At 38.9% G+C, this 22,286-nt stretch overlaps 1 protein-coding gene across 4 annotated transcripts in view; it reads left to right on the top strand.

Moving 5' to 3' along the window:
* Positions 1-21,587, top strand: part of KDM6A (lysine demethylase 6A) — a 289,075-nt gene extending 267,488 nt beyond the window's left edge. For all 4 annotated transcript variants that reach the window (XM_075912747.2, XM_075912776.2, XM_075912756.2 and 1 more), the window contains 6 exons: positions 1,508-1,622; positions 4,118-4,305; positions 5,446-5,587; positions 17,518-17,644; positions 18,590-18,760; positions 20,707-21,587. In XM_075912747.2, the coding sequence (XP_075768862.2) occupies positions 1,508-1,622; positions 4,118-4,305; positions 5,446-5,587; positions 17,518-17,644; positions 18,590-18,760; positions 20,707-20,736 (773 nt within the window). In that variant the 3' untranslated portion in view covers positions 20,737-21,587. The remainder of the gene's footprint in view (positions 1-1,507; positions 1,623-4,117; positions 4,306-5,445; positions 5,588-17,517; positions 17,645-18,589; positions 18,761-20,706) is intronic.
* The last annotated feature ends 699 nt before the right edge of the window (positions 21,588-22,286 follow it).

Here is a 22,286-nt window from a genome sequence, read left to right as displayed (position 1 = left end):
TATCCTTTGGTATATATGGTTGTGACAATTTTCTTCCACTATTTGATCTGAGGAAGTGGGTCTGGCCCACCAAAGCTCATCACCTAATAAACCATCTTGTTAGTCTTTAAAGTGCTACATAGTCTGGTGTAGCTGAAACAAAAAACTGGACTAACACGGCTACATTTCTATCACTATGTTGTTTAGGACATGCATAAATATAATGAAAGAGTAAAAGTACCAATTTTACTAAAATTTAGAAAATACTTCATACTGCATATGCAAAGTGACAGATTCTCTTCTAACATTAACTTCTGATATTTTCTATCGTTAAAATGCTTTTATTTTCACAGCCTTAGTTGTTCATTATTGCTAACTTTTTGCTTTTAATTGCTTATTTCTTTAAGAAAATTGTTACCTGAGGGTGAAAGAGAGATAATTTTGTGGTTACAGCATTAAATTATAACTTAGGAAATGATGGGCAACCTGTGGGCCACACATGGCCCCATGGGATCCCATCTATAGCCTGTGGCTCCCCTATTTGCCCTTTTCACCCACATGTCTCTCACACAATAGAGTTCTGGAACCCCGTACTTCCTACTCCACCCACTCCCTCCAAGCACTTTTGGAGTACTGCAAATCTACTGATTCACGATCTGTAACCATTCCTCCCTCTCATAGTTGGAATGCTGTGAATCAGCTATTTGCGACTGTTCAGGTTCTGGGGAGGACAGGGGGCTAAGTGTGACTCAGTGGATTTATGGCACTCCGAAAGTACTGGGAGGGAGGCATGGGAAAGAGGAAGTGCAGAGCTCTAGTGCCCCAATCGGCAAAGAGGTGGGAGAGGGGAACAGACAGGATGTTCACAGGTCACTAGTGGAACCTTAGTGGACCTGGTATCCTATGGCCTACTGAATTGAAGGAGGGTTACTCATGTGGCCCACTCACTATTCATGGTTGTCCATTGCTGACTTAGGAGATGAGTTCCTGGCTCTGCTTCTGGCTTCATGTGACTCTGCAAGTTTTAGTATATCCATGCCTCCGTTTTCCATCAGTAAAATGGAAGTAATGCTACTTTAACCTGTCTTTTCTCTGTAGATTGAAACTCTTTGGGACAGGGATCATTTCTTACTATGTACCTTAAACAATGTGCCCCCATAATAAAAATAATCAAGATGTTTGAGTGAAGCTCATGTCCAGCAGAGTTCTTAGGATCTACAAGAGGGGAAGCAGCAAAGGACTATGCAGGGATTAGATACATTGATAACTTCTAGTCCTCCATAAATCAAGCAAAGCAAAACGATGTTGTTAATACATATCAGAAGTAACAGTGTTTTAACTGTGTATTTTGAAAAATTGCAGCTACCCAAATTCTGCGGTGCTACGCATTATGAACAAATACATATATAATTAAGCTATGATATTATTTGCCTTAATAATAATTAGTGCTTACATGGTAATTTACATGTTCACAGTGCTGTCAAAAAACTATCAATGTGAAAATAACAATTTTTCTCCTGAATTTCAGGTCACCAAGAAAATAACAATTTCTGTTCAGTAAACATAAATATTGGTCCAGGTGACTGTGAGTGGTTTGTTGTTCCTGAAAGCTATTGGGGTGTTCTGAATGACTTCTGTGAAAAGTAAGTTTCATGTGTTTTGTATTTATGTATGCCTGTTAGATGCAGAAACATCCCATATATGCTGTCAATACGAAGGTGGAAATAATATTTTACAGCTTCTGATGAATCAGAAAAGTTTGTTAAAGTGTAAGGAAAAACCTACATCTGGCTCAGCATTTTAACCAGACAAATTGTAGTATGTAAAAAAACAGCGAACTTTGTGATGATCTCAGGTACCTCAGGACAGTTTTGCCTCCAACAATCAGTAGTTAATTTAGATTTATTTCAGGACACTTAGGGTATGTCTACACAGTGGAGATATTTCGGGATACCGAGGCATCCTGAAATAGCTATCCTGCCTCTTAGAAATGCACCTGTTATTTCGAAATATTTTTCAAAGTAACAGGCATGCTTTTTTGCCCTCCCTGCAAACCTCATTGCACAAGAGTTAAGGAATGGCTCCAAATAGCTCATTATTTTGAAATTTGGCACTGTTGGTAGTGCTAAATTTCAAAATAGCCTTTTTTGAAATAGATTTGAAATAAGCTATACAGTGTCCGTAGTGCAAATTACATATCTTATTTTGAGTTTCGGGTGCAATGTAGATGCACCCTTAAAGAAAAATAAAAGTTGTTGAGGGCCACAGATTACATGATGGATTTGTAATGTATATGGAGGCTTTGATGTGCAAGTCTAATGTTCAAATTCAAACCATATCAGGAGGGCTTAAAAGTTATTACTCACATATGGCTCTTTAATGGCTCCAAATGCATTTTAAGACCCCAATCCAATTACCACCTAAAAAAAAAAATCAGTCATTGCCACCCTCTTGGATTTTTTGTTATGAACCTCAAGACCAGCTGTCACTCTTACTCAAATAGTCATCTTTCCATATCAGTACAATGGTAGAACAGCAGAGAAATTTCTACTGCTCCTCTGCATGATTAATTTGCCATATTACACAAGTGTTTCTGTGGGTTTTTTAAATGCCCATGATGGCTCACAGGAAACAATTAAAATAAATCCATATTTTTTTAATTATGTACATTAGCAAACTTTTAAAAAAATGTGTTCATAATAGTGGCATGTTTTTGACTGAACAAAGCTGAGCCATTACAATAACCGAATTATTGAAGATGACTAGGTAGACTCTGTATTTATTCACAGGAAGAAATGTATGTGAGCCAGAACTCTTCAGTTGATCTGACTGCTGTTATATAATTATATAACAGTATGCTTATTATATAGCAATAGACAAATAATTACAGAAGTGGTAAAAGATTACATTGCCAGTCATACATATACAGACGTATTTTCTAGGAAATAGGCTGTGTGTCACTAGAATGGCTATCTGGTTGTATATATTTTCATCTAAAACTGTGGAACTTAACCTTTAGAAGTCTTAATATGTTTGCTACAATTTCTTCAGTATAATCCTAAATTTTGAAAGAATCACTTAATTTACAATCAGGTGTTTCTAGGAGTGCTTTTTTGTTTTACATGGCTGATTACTTACACATTTTATGTAACATACATTAATTAAATTATTGTTCTTGGAACATATTACAATGTGATTGTCGTAATCCCCAAGATAATTAATGCTATCCAATTGTGTTGCACTTGCTTCCGAAGTTAGATTGTAGAGTTAGGATCCATTTACATGAAGAAGCAAGGAAAGAATAGGTTACTTAAGAAAACACCTTTAATGGAAAAGTCAAAGAATAAAGACCTCAGTTTTGCTGGTGTTCCATGACCAGTGACATTGTAACATACTGAATGCACTTTACTGTTACTGTAATGTTGAATTGGTTTGTTGGAGAATTCAGTCACCATAGCAACTAATACCTTGGCCTCTTTACTGAGACTGATGAGAACACAGCTAGTGATGGTAGTCATGTTGGAGATGTTTTCACCAGTGGCTATGCCTTATCAAATCCAGACTTTTTTCCTAAAATTTCCCACTGTTGCTGCCATACAATTACAGCAGCAGTATTGAAGTGCTAGAGTAGAAAAAGCAGTAGCAACCAATGGCATTTTGAATTGTATGCTGTGTGCACCTGCTTTGAGCCGAGTTAGATGTCATAGTAGTGTTAATGCCAGTACACATTCCAAACTAATGTTGTGCTGAATGCAACTATCAATGAAGTTGTATTATTGGTAGCAATTTTGGGAAATCTTAAGAAAAAATAGTGTAGACAAAACCATGGAAAAAATGGAAGCCATCAGCTCATTTCACACTGGCAGGCAAATTGCTACATACAGATTCAGGATATAATGACCCTGCTGGATTCAAATCAGTCATTTTAGAGGTGAAAACATAGGATTGTTTGAGGTTTTTCTTTATCGTCTGTTTTTTACCATTTCCTATGTCGTCAATCATTGGTTGGCAGCATTTGTAATAGTGATCAACTCTATGCAAGTATGTTGATTAACTTGACTTTATCTTACCAATTAGCAAAGACTCATAATTTATCTGTTGATAAATGTAAAGGACTGTGTTTTTCTTACTTTTTCAGAAATAATATGAATTTCCTAATGGGCTGTTGGTGGCCTAACCTGGAAGACTTATATGAAGCCAATGTCCCAGTCTATAGGTTTATTCAGAGACCTGGGGATTTGGTATGGATAAATGCTGGCACTGTTCATTGGGTTCAGGCTATTGGCTGGTGCAACAACATTGCTTGGAATGTTGGCCCTCTTACAGGTATGGTGAAATAGTATGGTGACAAACAATTTGTTGATATTGTTCCACATACATCCCAACTGTATTGACCATATTTTATTAGATAAAAATTGTGTACCACTATATAATGTTAAAAACTTGAAATATGTTCCTCTGATGGCAGATAGAAAACACAAGCACCACCACTGTCATTTCAGGATTTATTTACAATAACCTCCAGTGTTCCTGCTAAGATTTTCCATCCATGAGTGGAGTGAGTTTTGTTTAGTCTTGTGCACCAATATTGAGGTCATGTGCGCTTGTTTTGATGTATGCCACTATGGCACCCAAGTTAAGGAGATGAGGATTAACCAGTCTGATTGGGTTTTCAAGTGTTAAGTGCAGTCTTTTAGTTTAAAATGAATAAAAACATTCAATAAGATGTTTCAAACCCAAAGCTACAAGAGAATTATGTGGAGTTATTGGGGTTCAAACCTGGTTAAAGAAGAAAAATAATCTGAGAATGGGAGGAAACTCGGTATCAGAACAAAAGAGGAAAAATACATACTCCCAAAAATCATTATTTTCTTAAATAGCCATGCACAAGCTAAACTTCTTTTGGTTTAGTGCAATAAGTAGTGTCATTCCATGAACAGATGAATTGACTGGTGTTTCCTGAGCAGCAGCAACACATTTTGCAACAAGACGTTTATTGCTTAGTGTAAATGTAACGTGCCAAACCTATCACAACAAACATCTCTCTATTAGGTAATCTGTCTAGAAATTGCATATTGTAAATACATGACAGAATTTTAATATAGAATAGGATGGAACAAAGGCAATTGGAGAAACTTGCAAACGAGGTTTTTAATCCTAAAATATTTGAGATTTAAAAAATCCTATTTAAAGAAGTGGTTGGCTTATTTTTTAAATGAAACCATTTTAAAAATCATTACTTTATTAAAACTGTGTTGTAATTGTGTGTGCTCTAATTCTAAATATTGTTTAGACTGTTGTATCATTTTTGTACTTTGAAAACTTTAAAAATTGTAATGGTAACCATTGTAGCATACTGTATGCAATTTCTTAAATCTTAAAAAAATTAGGTTATGAGTGTGATCAAGATATTTTATTATATCCTTTAATGTCTTGTCTTAAAATTTCTGTAACTTTTTCTTCTAGCCTGTCAATATAAATTGGCAGTGGAACGGTACGAGTGGAATAAATTGCAAAGCGTGAAGTCAATAGTACCCATGATTCATCTTTCATGGAATATGGCACGGAATATAAAGGTCTCAGATCCAAGGCTTTTTGAAATGATCAAGTATGTATATTTTAAACTTTTTGTGTATCCATTTCCAATTTGATTATTTACTGTTCTTATTTTAACTGTTAAAACAGATTGAAATCATCACATTTAATTTGAACAGATTGTGAAGTAGAACTTCTCTTCTAGGAAGAAACAAAGGTGGTCTTTTAAGCCAAAATTTGTTTTTTTCAGAATAAATTTATTTCTAATTAAATCCATTTTATTAGTCTGTGTTTAGCATTACATGAAATGAATTCTGTTTTGATCCAGTAAATTAAGCATGAAATTTAATTTTCTTGCCTAGATTTCCGGAGAGATATTAATCTTAACTGCAAATTTAGAAGTTTTTTCAAAATATTTTAGGTTTCAGTTCTGAAACTTCTATGCAGAGAGGCCTCTGACTCTGATGGGTCCCTGCTTGAACACAGGGGTTTGCCTATGTATAACAACAAGTTGAAAGATTAGGCCTTTTACTGTCAGTAAACTTCAGACTCCAGGTGAAAATGTTTAATTATTTTTAAAGTTAAACTTAATATTTTAATAATAAATTTACATGTTCATTTCCAGTACTCCTATTTATCTAATTTATATCCTATCACTTGGAGAGCTGGTGAAAACATCCTTGACATGCAAGGAGGCAGGGTTTGGAAAGCCTCTTTTCCTCCCTCCTTTCATTTGAAGAGTCTTGCAGCTGATTAAATTCAGAAAATGAAATGGGAACATTCTGGGTTCAAAAGTAATAGGGTTTGTTGGGAGTATGGGTGTGTGTAGTTATTCCTACATTTTCATAAGTGCATTTCGCAGGCTCGGGGCACTTTTAACATAGCTTTCAAAGCCATACAAATCTATACAAAAATAAAAAATCTGACATCACTTTTGCCCTCTGAAATTCTAAGAAAACAGATGAGCATTCCAGCCTATTCTTCTCCTGATGAAATACATTACCAAGAAATTAAATATTCTGTGCCCCAAAAAATAAAAATTCTTTGCACAATATTTAAAATGCTGCAAATGTAGTCAATGAATAAATGTGGAGACTCCAGCATGTAAGTGAGAAGCACAGGCTGCTGGCTGCACAGAGATGGGAGATCACTCGCACTCCACCCTGGAACAGGTGATATGGTGGGAGAAGCTCCATTGGATCCTGACATAGCACAAGGACCAGGCCTGTCCCCAAAATACCCTAGAGCCCTGTGTCTCTGTACCAGCTGTGGGCAGCCTAGCAGGATCCAAGTCTGGAGGGGCTAAGTATGGAAACATCCATGTGTCTGTGATGAGAAGGTTTTGCGTGAGAACATCTGAGTGTAAATGGTTCAGTCAGAGGTCCAGTAGGGGGTCTGGCTGTAGGGACCTCAATGCAGGGGAAGGTCTGGAGCTGGGAGATTGGGACTTATTGAGTACGATCTCGGTACGGGGGCTTATCAGGGTGATCCATGTGGGGGGCGGGTGTTTGAGTGCAGATGACTCCGGGGGAAGTGGGGGAGAGATGGTCTGGATGCAGAGGAGCTATGGATGAAGTAGGTGAGGTTAACAGGGTAAGGATTCAAGTAATGGGTGGCTCAACGAGAGGGCTTTAAGTGTTGGGGGGGCTCAATATGGATATCTAGTTCCTGGAGTTCTGGGTGCAGCTGGTTGGGGCTCATTTGGGTGGGGGGTGTCATTGGTGTGGTCCAGGTGTGCTGGGTTAGGATGGGTCTTGAAGTGGGAGCTTGAGTATAAAGGATTCTGTGAGGGATTGTCTGGGTTCAGGGATGGGTTTCAGCAGGGGGGCTAGGTGCAGAGGGGCTCAATATGCAGTAAGGGAGGTTCAGCAGAGTGGAGGTTCATTCAGGTGCAAGATAGGGATGTTAACTTGCGATTAATTTACTAGTCGAGTAGTCAATAGGCACTTCTGCATTCCTCCTTTGAAATGTGCATTTCAAAGTTGGAATGCTGCATGGAGCTCAGGGCCAGCAGGAAGTCCCACTGACTCCAGGCTCCACACAAGTGCTTCCTCTTTGAAATGCACAGGAACCCCAGTGGGGGTTCCTGTGCATTTCAATGCAGAAGTACCTGCATGAAAGCCTGGGATCAGCAGGGAATGATCCATCTGATCCCAGACTCCAAGCCGTTTTGAAATGCTATGTGGAACCTGGGGTCAGCTGAGGACTCCCAGCTGACACCGGGCTTCATGAAGTGTGCGAGCTTTGAAATGTACAAGAGTACCCAGTAGGGGCTCTTGTGCATTTCAAAGCTGGCACGCCACATGGAGCCTGGGGTCAGCGTAGGCTCCGCGTGGCATTTGAAAATGGCTTGGAGCCCGGGATCAGCTGGGGACTCGCAGCCGTGCAGCACTGTCCCTTTGAAATGCTGCCATGTTCAAACCGGCAGCACTGCACGGAGACCCAAGCTCGGTGCGGCGCTGCTGCTTTGAAGTGCCCCCCTTTTTCCCCTCCTCTTGCTGCCTCTGTCTGAGGCAGCGGGGGAGGGCGGGAGTGACTAATCAATTATCCTGTCTACTATCAGATAAGCATTTCCTAATCAGATAGTCTACTAGTCCTTGAAGCAAAATGCAGGACAATGTAGCACTTCAAAGACTAACAAGATGGTTTATTAGATGATGAGCTTTCGTGGGCCAGACCCACTTCCTCAGATCAAATAGTGGAAGAAAATAGTCACAACCATATATACCAAAGGATACAATTTTAAAAAACGAACACATATGAAAAGGACAAATCACATTTCAGAACAGGAGGGGGATGCGGGGGTGGGGGGGAGGAAGGAAGGTAAGTGTCTGTGAATTGATGATATTAGAGGTGGGGAGAGTGGGATGTCTGTGAGCTAATGGTATTAGAGGTGATAATTGGGGAAGCTATCTTGGTAATGGGTAATATCTCAGATATTGAAGCCTTCAAATACTTTGAAGACCCCAAGATGCAGAGAATCCTCTAGCTGTGATCTGTACCCCATGCTACAGAGGAAGGTGAAAAACCTCCAGGGCCTCTGCCAATCTACCCTGGAGGAAAATTCCTTCCCGACCCCAAATATGGCAATTAGCTAAACCCTGAGCATGTGGGCAAGACTCATCAGCCAGACACCCAGAAAGTTCTCTATAGTAACTCCTATCATCCCTCCATTGACCTATTCCCACTGATAATGAATGGACAATTAGTTACCATGGGCTTGTGAAACATCTCTAACTTCAGTGACTACCTTTTTGGGTAAAGACAGCCTTTATTAAAAATTCAAGATTCTTCCCCAAAGAACGGACATTCTGGATCAGATCAGAGATATGACTAGCCCAATATCCTGTCTTCTGACAGTGGCCATTGAGGGAATGAACAGATCAGGTAACTATCAAGTGATCCCTCTCATCACCCATTTCCAGCTTCTACCATTTCAGTTAAGCAGCTAGAATTCACAGTAAACATCTTTGGAAAATCCCAGAGATTCTCCAGCAAACACAGGGAAGACTAAACTACTGCTGTTTCTGTTTGACTAACAGCTGCTGGGAATCTAATTAGATGCCTAAATTGCAAATGTACGCTACAAATAAAGATCCCCTTTAATCAGAGAGCATATATTCCCCAGTATCTCCTCTCTCTGACCTGGCTTAAATGTCATCCAGTAAGTTATCGCCCAACCCACAATTTTTGCTAGTCTAAGACAAGTGTTAGTTCATACTTATTAGGCTGGTTGAAATGGAAATGGAAAGGTGTCATTAGCATACAGAACATACTGTAGTCCATGTCTCTTTTCTTGCCCTCATTAGAGAGAGAGAGAGAGAGAGAGAGAGAGATGAATATAGGGGTCTCAGCTGATACTCTCTGAAATCTCATTTGAATGCCCTTGGGAAAGAAGAGCCAGTGTCCAAAACTAACCACTGAACTTGTTCAAGGGGAAAGAGATGAGGTCATCTGAGAACAGCTGTATTCACTCCTGCTAGTTTTGATGGTTATTTATATTGCCAATACTTTATGGTCATTTGCTTTCACTGAATATCAGCATGAACACTTGATTCATCACCAGGAAGAGAATTTTTTTCAATGCAACAGGTGCGATCTCTGTGCCAAATGTAGATCTGCATCCTAATTAACAACGGTCATGGAAATCCAAGGCATCAAGATTGTCTAAAATAGTTACCTCTTCTGGGAGTGAAGCATCAAAATAAGTAGTAAACAGGATAGAAAAGGACTTTTTTAGTTCAATGAAAACTAACTTGTGCTTCTAATTTGAAAAATAAGCAAAAATATTCTGCGGTGACATAGGCACTAGCATACGTGGTAGTGAGCACTGATTAAAATCTAAATGTGAATGAGTATACATGTAAATGTTTGGGACTGTGGTGCAAGGGAAGGAATTATTAAAACAAATACATCTGAAAGAAAGTTTGGACTTCTTAAGATACCCCAATAAATATCCAATCCAGCATTGTTCTCTCTTAAATAAGTGCAAACAAAAAGGACCAGAAGCTAAAAAATAAGTATTCAAAGATCTGAAGGTGAAACTGGAATTGTTTGAGGAACCAAATAAAAATAGCCAAAATAAATTAGGTTGCTCTGAGAAAAGACACCCTTATCTCCCAAAAAACAAACACAAGAATCCCCAAATTATAATAGTGTAAGTGTCTAAAGCAGTGGTTCTCAAACTTTCTGGCCTATGGCCCACATGACTCAATGTTAACCTCTCCATGGACCACCAATTGCCAATGGAAACTCACTGTTAATTGCATAATTGTGCCTGAGCCATTTTGCTAGTGCTGCAACTAGGGAGAATGGTTTAATTTTAAATGATTAAACAGATTAAGCATTTAAACTTTCTCGTTCATTTAAAATGAAGTTTGATAAATTAAATAAAGAATTTGTGTCCAATACAAAATGTTTCAATTTTTTATGTATTTATGGCAGGTATGGGGAACCTTTTTTGGGTTGGGGGCCACCAACCCACGGAAAAATCAGTTGGGACCACACAAGTGAGAAACAAAAAACTTCCTCCAACATAATCCGTGTCTACATAGCAAGCAGTTACTTTGACTTAATGTCAAAATAATGGCGAGCTGGAGGAGTTCTTACTCTGACTCCTGAAATCCTCACTTTACGAGGAGCAAGGGAAGTCGGAGGATGAGTGCTCTAACTCAGGCTTCCTCCTGTGTAGATCATGCCAAAAGCCGAAATAAGCTATTTTGACTTGTTACACAGTTGAATTAGCTCAAGTTGTGTAGTTTATTTCAGATTTAGCCCTGCTGTGTAAACGTACCCTGAGACACCTCACTCCTCTGGCACTCCAGCCCCATAGGGTGAGAGGAAGGGACAAGGAGGACTGAGATTCAGGGCTTCCCATAGGCCAGATTTACTTTTCTGTGGTTCTGGAGTTAGTGGATTTTGTTGACCCCCTTAGCCTCTGGGTTGCAGACAAAAATGAGGGGCTCAGTGTGCGGGACAGGACTGCCAGTGACTAGGATAGGGATGGGGTACAGATTCTGGGCAGGAGGTGGGGTACTGTAAGGGAGGTGAGGGTGGCTGTCTGGGTGGAAGGTAGGGTACAGAAGCAAACTGGGACAAGGGTGCTTGGCTAGCAGGAAGGGAGTAAGAGCAACAGTAGATGCAGTAGTAGGTGTCTGGCCAGGGGGAGGTGCAGGAGCAGACTGGGGGTAAGGTATCTGGCCAGGAGGGAGGGTGAAGGTGCAAGCTGGGAGTGTGGCATCTTGGCAGGGGGAAGGGGTGAGTGAGGGAGATTGGGTGTGGGGGTCTGGGCATGAGGGGCAGCACTTACCTGGTTTTGTGCCCCTGTTGCTCCCAAGCACCACCTTCCACTACACCCATTTGTCAGCCAATGGGAGCAGCGGGAAAAGCTTCCACTGCCTTTCCTTCAGCAGGGTGGGGGGCAAGCTCAGTTTCCCTCCTTCTCCCCCACACAGCAGGAACCCACGCTGCTGCTCCAGCCTTGCAGTCACCACACAGCCACAAGGCTTGAGCACCAGCTCTGGCAACTTGCTTGGAAGGTGGTGGGGAGGTGAAGAAACCCACACCTTCCCAACTAGACCCGGCTCGCAGAGAGAGGCAGAGCAATTGGCTCCATGTGCTGCTGCTCCCACCCCACTCCAACCCACCGGAGGAATGGCAGTTCATGGAGCCACTTGCTCTGCCTCTCTCCTCAAGCTGGGTCTGGCGGTGAAGGTTGGGGTTTCTTCACCTTTCCTCTTCCTCCGGGGCAGGAAGCCAGAGCTGGTACTCCAGCTTTGTGGCTGAGCAGAAACCACGAAGCTGGAGCAGCAGCATGTGTTCCTCACTGCGTGGGAGGGGAGGAGGCTGAGCTCAAGTCATGGGCCACCTGTAAGACAGCCGTGGACCACAGCAGATCGGCAGACTGCATTTGGGAATCAGTGGTCTAAAGGAATAAGAAATGCCTTTACAAATCTGTCACACCAAAAGAAAGAGGAAATATTAGAGAGAGTAGGTACACATTAATGAATAAGGAGAATTCTAAAATGATTAAAATATTTGGTAGCTTAAAAAAATTGGGTTTGGGTAACTAAAATGAAGTGATGGGATATTGAATATAAAAACATAGGTAAAAAGATACTTAGGAAATAGTGAGTGTGCTCAAATCAGCAAATCCAGATGATATGCATCCCAGGACATTTGCACCAGAATAGAGAAGTTATTAAGGATATATCTAACAAGCACCCTGCATCAAGGGGATAAACAAGATGCCAACCAGGCTTTGAAAGCTTCACCAAATATGACGGTTCAGATGTAGACCTCACTGCCCTTCCTCACAGAAGAAATCAAGCAGACACTTCTGTTACAGTGGATTCACCCTGTGTATGTAATGTAAGACATTACGTAAACCTATCTCATACCTTAATCTAATATACTACTTGGAGCAAGCAGGGTTTCCCAAATTTTTGAAAGCTGAGCCTGCCTTCAGGAAAGTGAAATTATTCGTGCCTCCCTTTAGCCCCACTGTGTATTGTTAATTTGTACATCTTTCATCAGCTCCCTCCCCTTAACAAGTCCTTCAAGCATCAGACACACTGGGGAACATTGGAGTAGATCTTCCTAATCATACTCTTCTCTATTACATGCTTTGATTATCAAAGAAATACTTTAAAACGTCAGTATTGTTAAATATCGCTGGCATTACAGCTGGCTTCTGGGTTTGCAGCTATTATTTGTCTCTCTAAAAGCTCAAGCAGCTATTGCTTCAGCGTCTGCTCTTAGGTCATTTTTGTGTGCTTTCTTCACAACTGAAACAGAAAATTTTGACAATGAAAGCTGAGAACAATTGAGGAAAGGACATGAGCATATTTGGTGTTGCTCTTAGGCCTGCCCAAATAACTCATTTAAATATTAGCATGGAGGCACAAAATATTGACAATTAAAAAAAAATTATTTGTAATTCAGGGCATATTTCTTAAGTAGGTAGTGTATCAGAATTTTTTCCTAAATTGTTAAAACTAATAAATGTTATTGTGCATTTTCAGTTACAAAAAAAATAGCCAGCAAGTAGAACAGATGGAAAATTAAAAAGTGTCTTTCTAGTCCACAGATGTCTGATATTGGACTCATTCCACCTACTGCCTCTCCAAACTGATGCATTTAATTGGCCAGTCTCAAAGGGGGTGATTGCAGTGGCATGCTGGAGAGAGGTGGCCTGATTAGGGATTGTACATACCAACAGTCCTCATAGATTTAAAGTACTTGATTTTCTGTGGCCATAAATTATGGACCTGCCTCAGATGTCTGCAAGTTTCTTAATGGCAATTCAATGAAAGAACTAAATAGATTAAATAAACTGATACTCTTAAAACATAATTATATAATATGATGGCTCTTGATGAGCAAGTGTATTTCTGAAATTCCTCCTGCATTCTTTCAAAGGTACTCAATTTAATTTTAAATATTGGTAAATGCTGTCTATAGAACTAGATGAAAGTTTACTCATCCTTTATTAGCAAGGTCAAGAGCTGCACATTTCTTACCATTCTTAGAGATGTATCTGTTTTTTAAATGTTTCATTTAACTCTTGTTTTGATATAAATTAATTTCCTGGTCTCTTTCAAAACTTTTCCCAATAGTTAGCTTTTATCTTCTCTGACTTGATCATTCCTGCTTTTGTGTGAAATAATCCCAGGCCTTTTCTTTTCTGTTGGCTGATTTAAATCACTTGATACTAAAAATTATAAAATTTGGTTTTAAACTTTGTAATGTTTGTACTGTAACAATTTTAGATAAAATGTATAATGAAGAAAATTATGCTTTTTTTTTTTTAGGGTCAGAACATTTAGGATCTCTTCTTTGAATTTTACAAAGTTTCTATGCTCAAAAACCAAAATATTGAAAATTAGGGTCCTGACCCTGCAAATACTTAAAATAGACATAACCTTAACTTTACTTACATGAATAACCCCTTTCATTGACGTCAGTGTGGAATTACTTTTGCTTGAAATTAAGCACAGGTGTAAGTGTATCATACATTAGGAACTAAAATTTTATTCATCATTTCTTATAGTGGCATAAAATCTGTCACTTCTGGGTGTGTGTGCTGTGTGCATGATCATCGGAAGGTTTTCCCTAGCCTTTCCCTTTTGGGTCAGCTGTGTAGCCCCCTGGAGTGGTGCTTTCATGGTGATGTATATACGTGCCTGCCAACCCGCTGCCTGTTCAGTTCCTTTTTACTGCCAGTGATGTTTGGAATAGTTTGAGCTCTTGCGTTTGCAAGTGACTCCCTATTAGACTTTATCTCTTGTAAATAATTTGCATATTTAGTAAATATTGTAGTTGGATCTAGAGTTAGTACATTTACTTTGAGGGGATTCCCTCTCATTTTTATCCTGGGACTTGGGCATGCCTCAGTGTCAGGTTTTTAAGCAATGTGGCAAGCACTTTAAGTCTGTGCCCAATGGGGATCTTTATGACTCCTGCCTAATGTGCCTGGGAGAGGGTTTTCAAGCAGATAGGTGCAAAATCTGAGGAGGCTTTAAGCCCAAGTTAAAAAGAAGCGGAATTCCTGTTGGAACTCCTTATGGAGTCATCTCTTCACCCTCCACCTGTGCCAGATGGAGCACCCTTAGCCTCAGTGCAGGACACCTTGGCACCAAGGAAGGACTATATTAAAAAGAGCACAGGCACAGATCCCTGCCTCCAGCATGCAACACTGACCTTAGTCTCTGTTGCCACAGAAGAAAAAGGTAAAGGGGGCCATTTCCCTGTTAGATTGAAATGTGAGACCATCAGTAGGGTGCATCCCACACCAGGACTCCCAGTAGCTGGCCCACAGATACCAGCACTGTTGATTCCATCCTCACAGAGCAATCCGTCGACTCGGTATTGATGGACTCTCCAGTTCAGGAGGATTTGGAGGTGGACCTCAATCTTTCCTCTATATCCGTGGTCACCAACCAGTAGATCGCGATCTACTGGTAGATCTTGGAGGCTCTAAAAGTAGCTCTTGAGCCCTCTCTGAACTGCGCACCTGTGCAGTACATTTACATTAGATTTCCTCATTTGAGGAGCAGCTACTCACCAAGCAACAGCACAGGTGAGTAGCTGCGAGGAATGGTGGGAATTTTTTTTTAAAGTAGCAGTATAAGGATCGGGGATAGCAAGTGATGGAGAGGTGGAGAATAGAGAGGGCTTCAAGGAAGGGGTGGGGCGGTAGATCTTGACTTGGTCTGTCATTTAAAAAGTGATCTTGGGTGTAAAAAGGTTGGAGACCGCTGCTCTATATCATTCCACATCACCATGGCGTTCCTCTCTGGAACCATCAGTATCTTCTCTGCTGTGGTCAGGCTCAGTCCTGACTGTCCCAATGAAGCAAGTACCAATCCCGGCACTGCCCTAAGCAAGAGGAAGGGTAGGCAATGCTGCTGGTGTCATGGCCATCTCAGTGGCAGGATCCAATACAGTGGCCATTCTGGATATCATGGGCCTACCAAGTGTCCTGCTCCAGAATATCATCTGTGGCCTCAGTGAATCCTCGACTCTTTGGATATCTCTCTTTCCTGTGCAATACCGAGTATTTGGGATGAACCATCAGAGGACAAACATCAGATGCCATCGAGATCTGACCCCGACTGATGCCATGACACCCATAGTACCAAACTTAGCACCTGCCTTAGGAGCATCCAACATTCTCCAGGCAGCCATCAGGGAACCAGAGTAGCAGGAAGATTTGGTCCCACCTGATGAAGGTATGGCAGGAACTATTACTCTTCCTGCAGTGGACACCATGGCCCATCAGGATCCTCTAAAAAGGGTGGCCCAGAACCTTCATTTGAAGGTGGAGAAAGTTACAGAGGACTTGGATACCTGGCTTCTGAGGGACCCTCAAAGTTGGCTCTGCTCCTTATCAAAATAATCCAGAATACTAGTAAGGTGATCTAGCAGATTCCTGCCTCCAATACAACTAATGACTATACACACATTGACTCAGTGACCCACTGCCAGTTGTCACCTTGTTAGTTTATCTTGGGAACAGGGTCCTATTTAATCTAAGGCTAATATACTTCCCTTCTAGTACTCTCCTGTAACCCATCTGGCCTGACCTTATCACATAGGTAACTTTAAAAATATATATTTATCAGCATTAGCAATTAAAAGTTATTTAGACTTAAATACATTATCAAGTTACTGAGACCTTTTATTCACAGGTCAAAAATATTTAGCATTTTTTATAGTCCGACAAGCCATTTTAGATTTTTCAACTTTTGGAAGTTGTGTGCCTGGAAATGGGGTTAGTTGCTAATGTAGAATGGGCTTATTTGCTTATCAGTTTTGTCTTTCATTTTTTGCTGTGTTCTTGCAGTAATATGCTAACAAGCCCCCAGATCTGGGAGTTTGGGTGTTTTTTTCAGCATAGATTACATTTTAAGTATGAAATGTCAGTGTCTCAATGTAGAAACTAAAATTTTGCTAACTTAAACAAATACGAATATATACACTAGTCATTTTAGACTGTAAAAGCATGGGTTTCCAAACTGGGGGGGGGATGAGAGTTTTTCAAAAATCAAAAAGGGTGCAGGATGTCAAAAAGTTTGGGAACCACTGGTTGCAAAGACAGTAAGGAACTAGCCATGTCTCAGAATGATATTTGGGAAGGGCAGAGAGGAATACATTTTTTTCATTTTTTTATCTATCATTTTTTCTTCCTCTTATGTTTTCCAGGATGTCTGTAATGTATGTAGCTATCCTTTGGAGAGGAAAACCTGAGTACTGCTCAAATGAAAAGGATAGTTGAGAACTGAAAATTATTGTTAATGAAAATATAAATTTGAAATTTTAAAAACTCAGACAACCCATTTTTGGTCCACTTCTGAGAACAGTTGTAGAACTTCACATAATATTGGAAAGCAAAATGATGTATTGCTTAATGATGAATTTGAGCTAAAATTCAAATTTGTTTTTGACATTTACATAGAAATACTGCAAATAATTGTAAATAGTCATTTGGGAACACATTAAGCTTTTATTCATTAATGCAGCAAGCATACTAATGTCAAAGTTTTCTTCCTTTTTTAGACAATTTATTTTCTAAAATTAGTCTGGGTAATTTTTTCCTCCTGAGCTGTAGTAATTTCTACCACAACTTACATTTCCAGATGTTAGGCCACTGGAAGATAGCTGTGCTGAGGAAGTGATTTCCTGTTAGGATATTACTCTAAAATGATGCTTTGAATTAGCAACATAATGTTTTGAGTTTCATAAATTAATTTTAAGCTTGTGTTTTAGCCCAGCAAATCGACCAAACTTCTTGTTGATAAAGTTAGATTAAAACAATTGTATAACTAGAGTACACTAAAAACATAGTATTTCACTGTGTTTGAGGAAGTATCATTTACTCCAATTAAAATGTAAAATACTGTCTCTTGTGTTGGGGGCTTAAGATTGAATAAATTAGTGTTGAACTAAATGGCATGAGAAATGTTTGTGTATAAAGTAACCTACTTCTGATTTCTGTGATAGGTATTGCCTGTTGAGAACTCTCAAGCAGTGTCAGACATTGAGGGAAGCTCTAATTGGTGCAGGAAAAGAGGTTGTCTGGCATGGCCGAACAAAGGAAGAGCCAGCTCATTATTGTAGCATTTGTGAGGTCGGTAGAAATAAATGTTAAGAATCTTGTGATTTTAAATTGATCTGTTTTGGGGGAATCTTCCATTATTATTGTTGCTATTAGTAATTTTGTATTTATTTGCATGATGGTAGAAACCACAAGGGGGGCTATACATACCTATATATAAGAAGACATACTGCCATCTCCTAAAACCTTATAATCCAGTCATTTAGATATGGGTTATATTTTGCTAAACTCTTTATTTGTAATGAACATATTGTTACTCATGCCATTATGTGATATTCTAAAAAAAAGTTTCATCCTATCTGTACTGAATTGGATTCATTGAGCTTTATTTTTTAGAATTGTATTTGATTGCATTACACTAGTCAGAAATCAATTCAAATGGAGAGAGAGAACTTTGATGTGCTCCCGACAGATATGTTTTGTGAAGAGTGTTTTGATTCTTCCTAGTATTTAACAATATGTTTCTAAAAAACGGAATAGCAATTTTGCTAAAGACCAAATGAAAGGCACCATTTTAGTACCTCTGATCAGGCATTTGTTGTCCTAAGCTGAGAAGCCAAAAAAGGGATAGCAAGCACCCCGCCCCTTATTGGCTAATCAAGTAGCCAATGGAAATTCCATCGACTACTCAATTGGTTGATTAATCAAAATTTAACATCCCTAATGCTTTACAGTGGTAACACTCAGATTATAAAACTTGTTCAGTTAACAGTCACCTACGCTTACGTTAGCGCCTTCATTCAACCTTTTTAATGTCCTACTAGTAGTAGTGGATATGAGTGCCTATTTCTATGACTGAAGCCTGGAGGTGTGAATTTTTCTTGATCTATCTTGACTCTTTTCTATATGCTTATCTACAGTGTCAGAATATAAATCCCAAATCAATCAACCAACCCTTATTTTTGTAGCTTTTCTAAACCAGATTTGAACACTGATTTTCTTTTTCCTGTCACATAGGTGGAAGTCTTTAATCTGCTTTTTGTCACCAGTGAGAGCAATTCTCGGAAGACCTATGTTGTGCATTGCCAAGACTGTGCACGAAAGATAAGTGGGAACCTGGAAAATTTTGTGGTGCTAGAACAGTACAAAATGGAGGACATGATGCAAGTCTATGACCAATTTACATTAGTAAGTTATATTCAGTGGGTGCAAAACTACCTTTGTAAAGCAATTGTATGCTATTTTGATATCTATTTGTATATGAATACAGGCCGTCCTCTCTGTAAGTCCAAGATACGTTCCAAAAAACTTGGATTTATAGCAAAACAACTTAAAGTGGGGGAATTTTTTTTCCCAGAACTGACTTCCATTTTCACAAATTGGTGGCGGAGGGGTTGGGGAGCGGGGGAGGGGAGTTTTGCATGACTTAGGAGCGGGGAATGGGAGGACGTATAACACATCAGTTCCTACAAGCATCAATGACTTCAGTGTGGAACGGATGTATAACCGGGCCAACTTACAGCTGGGACACCCTGTACCTTGAATTTTTGGGTTTAAACAGATTCATAGAATTATATTTTCAATTTTTATGGAGGAAAATATTGAAGGGGAAGAAATGCATGAAAAGTACAGTAATTCTACAGGGTACATAAAGGAGTCTGTAGAAAAGACTGGTGTTAAAGTTAACAAGGATGAGGCTTAAAATGCTAATATTGAGGTTACCCGAAGATCGTGTCTGGATCAGAGGGAGACGGGGCCACCCGTAAGTGGAGAAGACATTTTGCCTTTGTACCCCATTTGAGAGGGTCTCCAAAACTACCTTTGGGTTAAATTTGAGTCACAGTCATTCTGACCTGGCATACAGGGTCTCAGCACCATTCAGATTTGGCTCATCCACTCCATCATCCTGAAAGAAGAGCTGGGCCAAATTTGAGTGAAAGTCATTGTGACTTGGAAAACAGGGTCACAGTGCCATTCAAGTATGGTTCTTATCATTGATTAGTGTTGGAGACAGCTCTGGGAGAGGGGGAAACCAAAGCCTCCCTGGTTTGACCCCACAGGTCTGGGCCCTTTCTGAAACCCATTCCATCTCTTTGTGTTGAACATTTTCATCTTCATGGTATTTTTATTTTAATGGTGGAGACCTCATTTTAAAACATTGTCCTGTGCCCCCCAGAAACATCTGTGTATGGGGAGAATAAAAAAGAGAATCTTAGAGACTAACACTATATTCAGAAGAAGCTCTGACATGTTATTTCTACTAGGAAATCAATATAGGTGTCTTACACTTTGACACCCTACAATCTTCGCGCCCCCCCCCCCAAAAAAAAATTGGCTTTGTCTCTCCACTTGACAAAAGAATTCTCTCAAATAATTATTTTGGCATGGGGTCTCCTTTGCATCTGAATTCAACCAAAACTCTGCTGTCCATTACCTTTGGCCATTTGTAGGTATGTTCAGTATGGTGTAGCCTGCTGCTTTGAAGTGTGTTAATGAAGTATTCTCCATACATTCCATATGGTTTTCAATGTTGTTGGTAAGGTCAGGAGTCTTGTCCATACTTGGAACAAAAGTGGTACTGAATTGATTCATGGCAAACCTTACATTTGAAGAAAGGTTGGCAGTAGTTGGATAGAGCATTTCAAGATGATACAATTGAATATGACAATCCAGAAATATCTATGCCTGTTGACTAATTTCCAACTGCAATTCAGTGTTGTAAGCTTTGAGCTAAGCTCTCATTTGTGAAGCACTCAGATACTAAAGTGGTACAGAAAAGTCTAAAATATCTGTGTTCTCAGACTTCTTCTGAGGGGAGGGGGTTCTGCAGGAAGGCTTTTATAGGGAAGAATTCTGTGTCTAGTTTTTAACATGTTCATCTAGATAACTTGTGGTGGTTGACTTAAAATAATTGTATTGTGCTTAGAGAGTGTTAATGTAAGATGATAATAAAATGCAAATTGTACTTGAATGTGCAAAAAAAAATCACAAATACAGTCTCAGAAAAATCCTCAAGTGGAAACCAATAATGTTAATTTGATCGTTAAACTTCATACATGTTGTTTACACAGATCTTTATTGAATAATTGATATTTTGCCCATTGTAGAAAAAGTAATTTATGTTTTCTTTCCAGGCTCCTCCATTGCCATCCTCCTCATCTTGACATTTTTCCATGGACATTAAATGAAAACTTTTCTGATATTCAGGAAGTGACCCAGTTCTGCACCACTGATTTTTTTTTTTTGTAGCTATCCCGTAAGGCTGCTGGCTGAAAGCTGTGTCTATGCAACCTTCCAAGTGCGGAGTGTCAACCAACTGGACGGGAGAGCACTGCCTCCTATTCCAGAACTCAAAATAAATAAAGCTCATCCAGCTATACTTCAAAAAATAATAATTCCATGTTTTGTATATATCTGACAAAACTGGCAACATTATACAGACTACTGACTTGAAGACCACCTCTTTTGTATTTCTCTGTTTCTGGGCTGATGAATTAGTTTCATCCATTTTTCCCCTTCAGAATTTCCCTTGGAAAAAGTACTAGCTTAGCTGGTCATTTCTTTGTAAGGTAGTTAGAAATTTTAAGTCTTTCTTTGGGCAACATTTTTTTTTAATGTGAAAAGTTAGGTGATATAAATTTTTTACTGCTTTTATGTTTTTCTGTCTTGTTTTGAAACCATGACGGTTACACTTTTGGTTCCTAAAATAAAATTTAAAAAAATTAACAGCCAAGTCACAAAGATAAATGGGTTGCACATAGACTAAGGAATAAACTTCAGATTTGTGATTTTTGTTTCTAATCTTGATGTAAATTTACACTATTTATAAATACATATTTATTGCTTGAAAATATTTGTGAATGGAATGCTGTTATTTTTTCCAGATTTACCTGCCATTGAAATTTTAAGGAGTTCTGTAATTTCAAACACTACTCCTATTACATTTTCTATATGTAAATAAAACTGCTTAGCATTGTACAGAAACTTTTATTAAAATTGTTTAATGTTTAAAGTTTTTCTATTGTTTGAGTTTTAAAAAGATTTTATGTACATTGCCCAGTTTGTGTTCATTTTTAGACTGATTATATATATTTTATATATACTCGTGTGTGTGTGTGTGTGTGCGTGTGTGTGTATATATATAATATATATAGAATCTGAATATAAATATATGTATAAAGATTTAGAGCCTAAATTTCTCATTTTAAGTTTTACATATATGGTAGATTTGAGATGTCTACTGTAAAGTATTGCCTATAAAAGTATGATTATTTTTAAAGAAATATATGGTATATATCCTGAAGACATAAAAAACCCTTCAGACTGGTTTATTGTTAAATTGCACTTTTTGCAATAACAGGCTAATAAATAGTTGCTGCCAAAATGTAGTATTAGAAAACAAAAAAATGGCTAATCTTAAAGGTTACAGAGAAGTAATGGGTTTGGTAGGGCATTTAGAATAATTGTAGAGGTTACATGAGAATGTTAACTATGGGTTTTAATGGATATGGTATATAGAATTCAACCAAATTGAGAGATATTCCAATAGTCTCTGTTAACAAACTAAAATACAACTTTGTCATCTTGGTGTCAGTTTTGACCCAAAAAGGACATTGTTTTGTGGTATTCTTTTGTATTTTCACATATTTTGTAATAGAAAATCACTGGTAAGTTTTTGAAGCACTAGGTTTATTTAGGGTAACTTTATAATCTA

This window comes from Pelodiscus sinensis, chromosome 1 (assembly GCF_052426305.1).
Source record: "Pelodiscus sinensis isolate ZL-2025 chromosome 1, ASM5242630v1, whole genome shotgun sequence".
NCBI classification, from domain to species: Eukaryota; Metazoa; Chordata; order Testudines; family Trionychidae; genus Pelodiscus; species Pelodiscus sinensis.
Note: the sequence above shows the minus strand (reverse complement) of the source record. Positions and strands in the feature narration are given on the sequence as shown.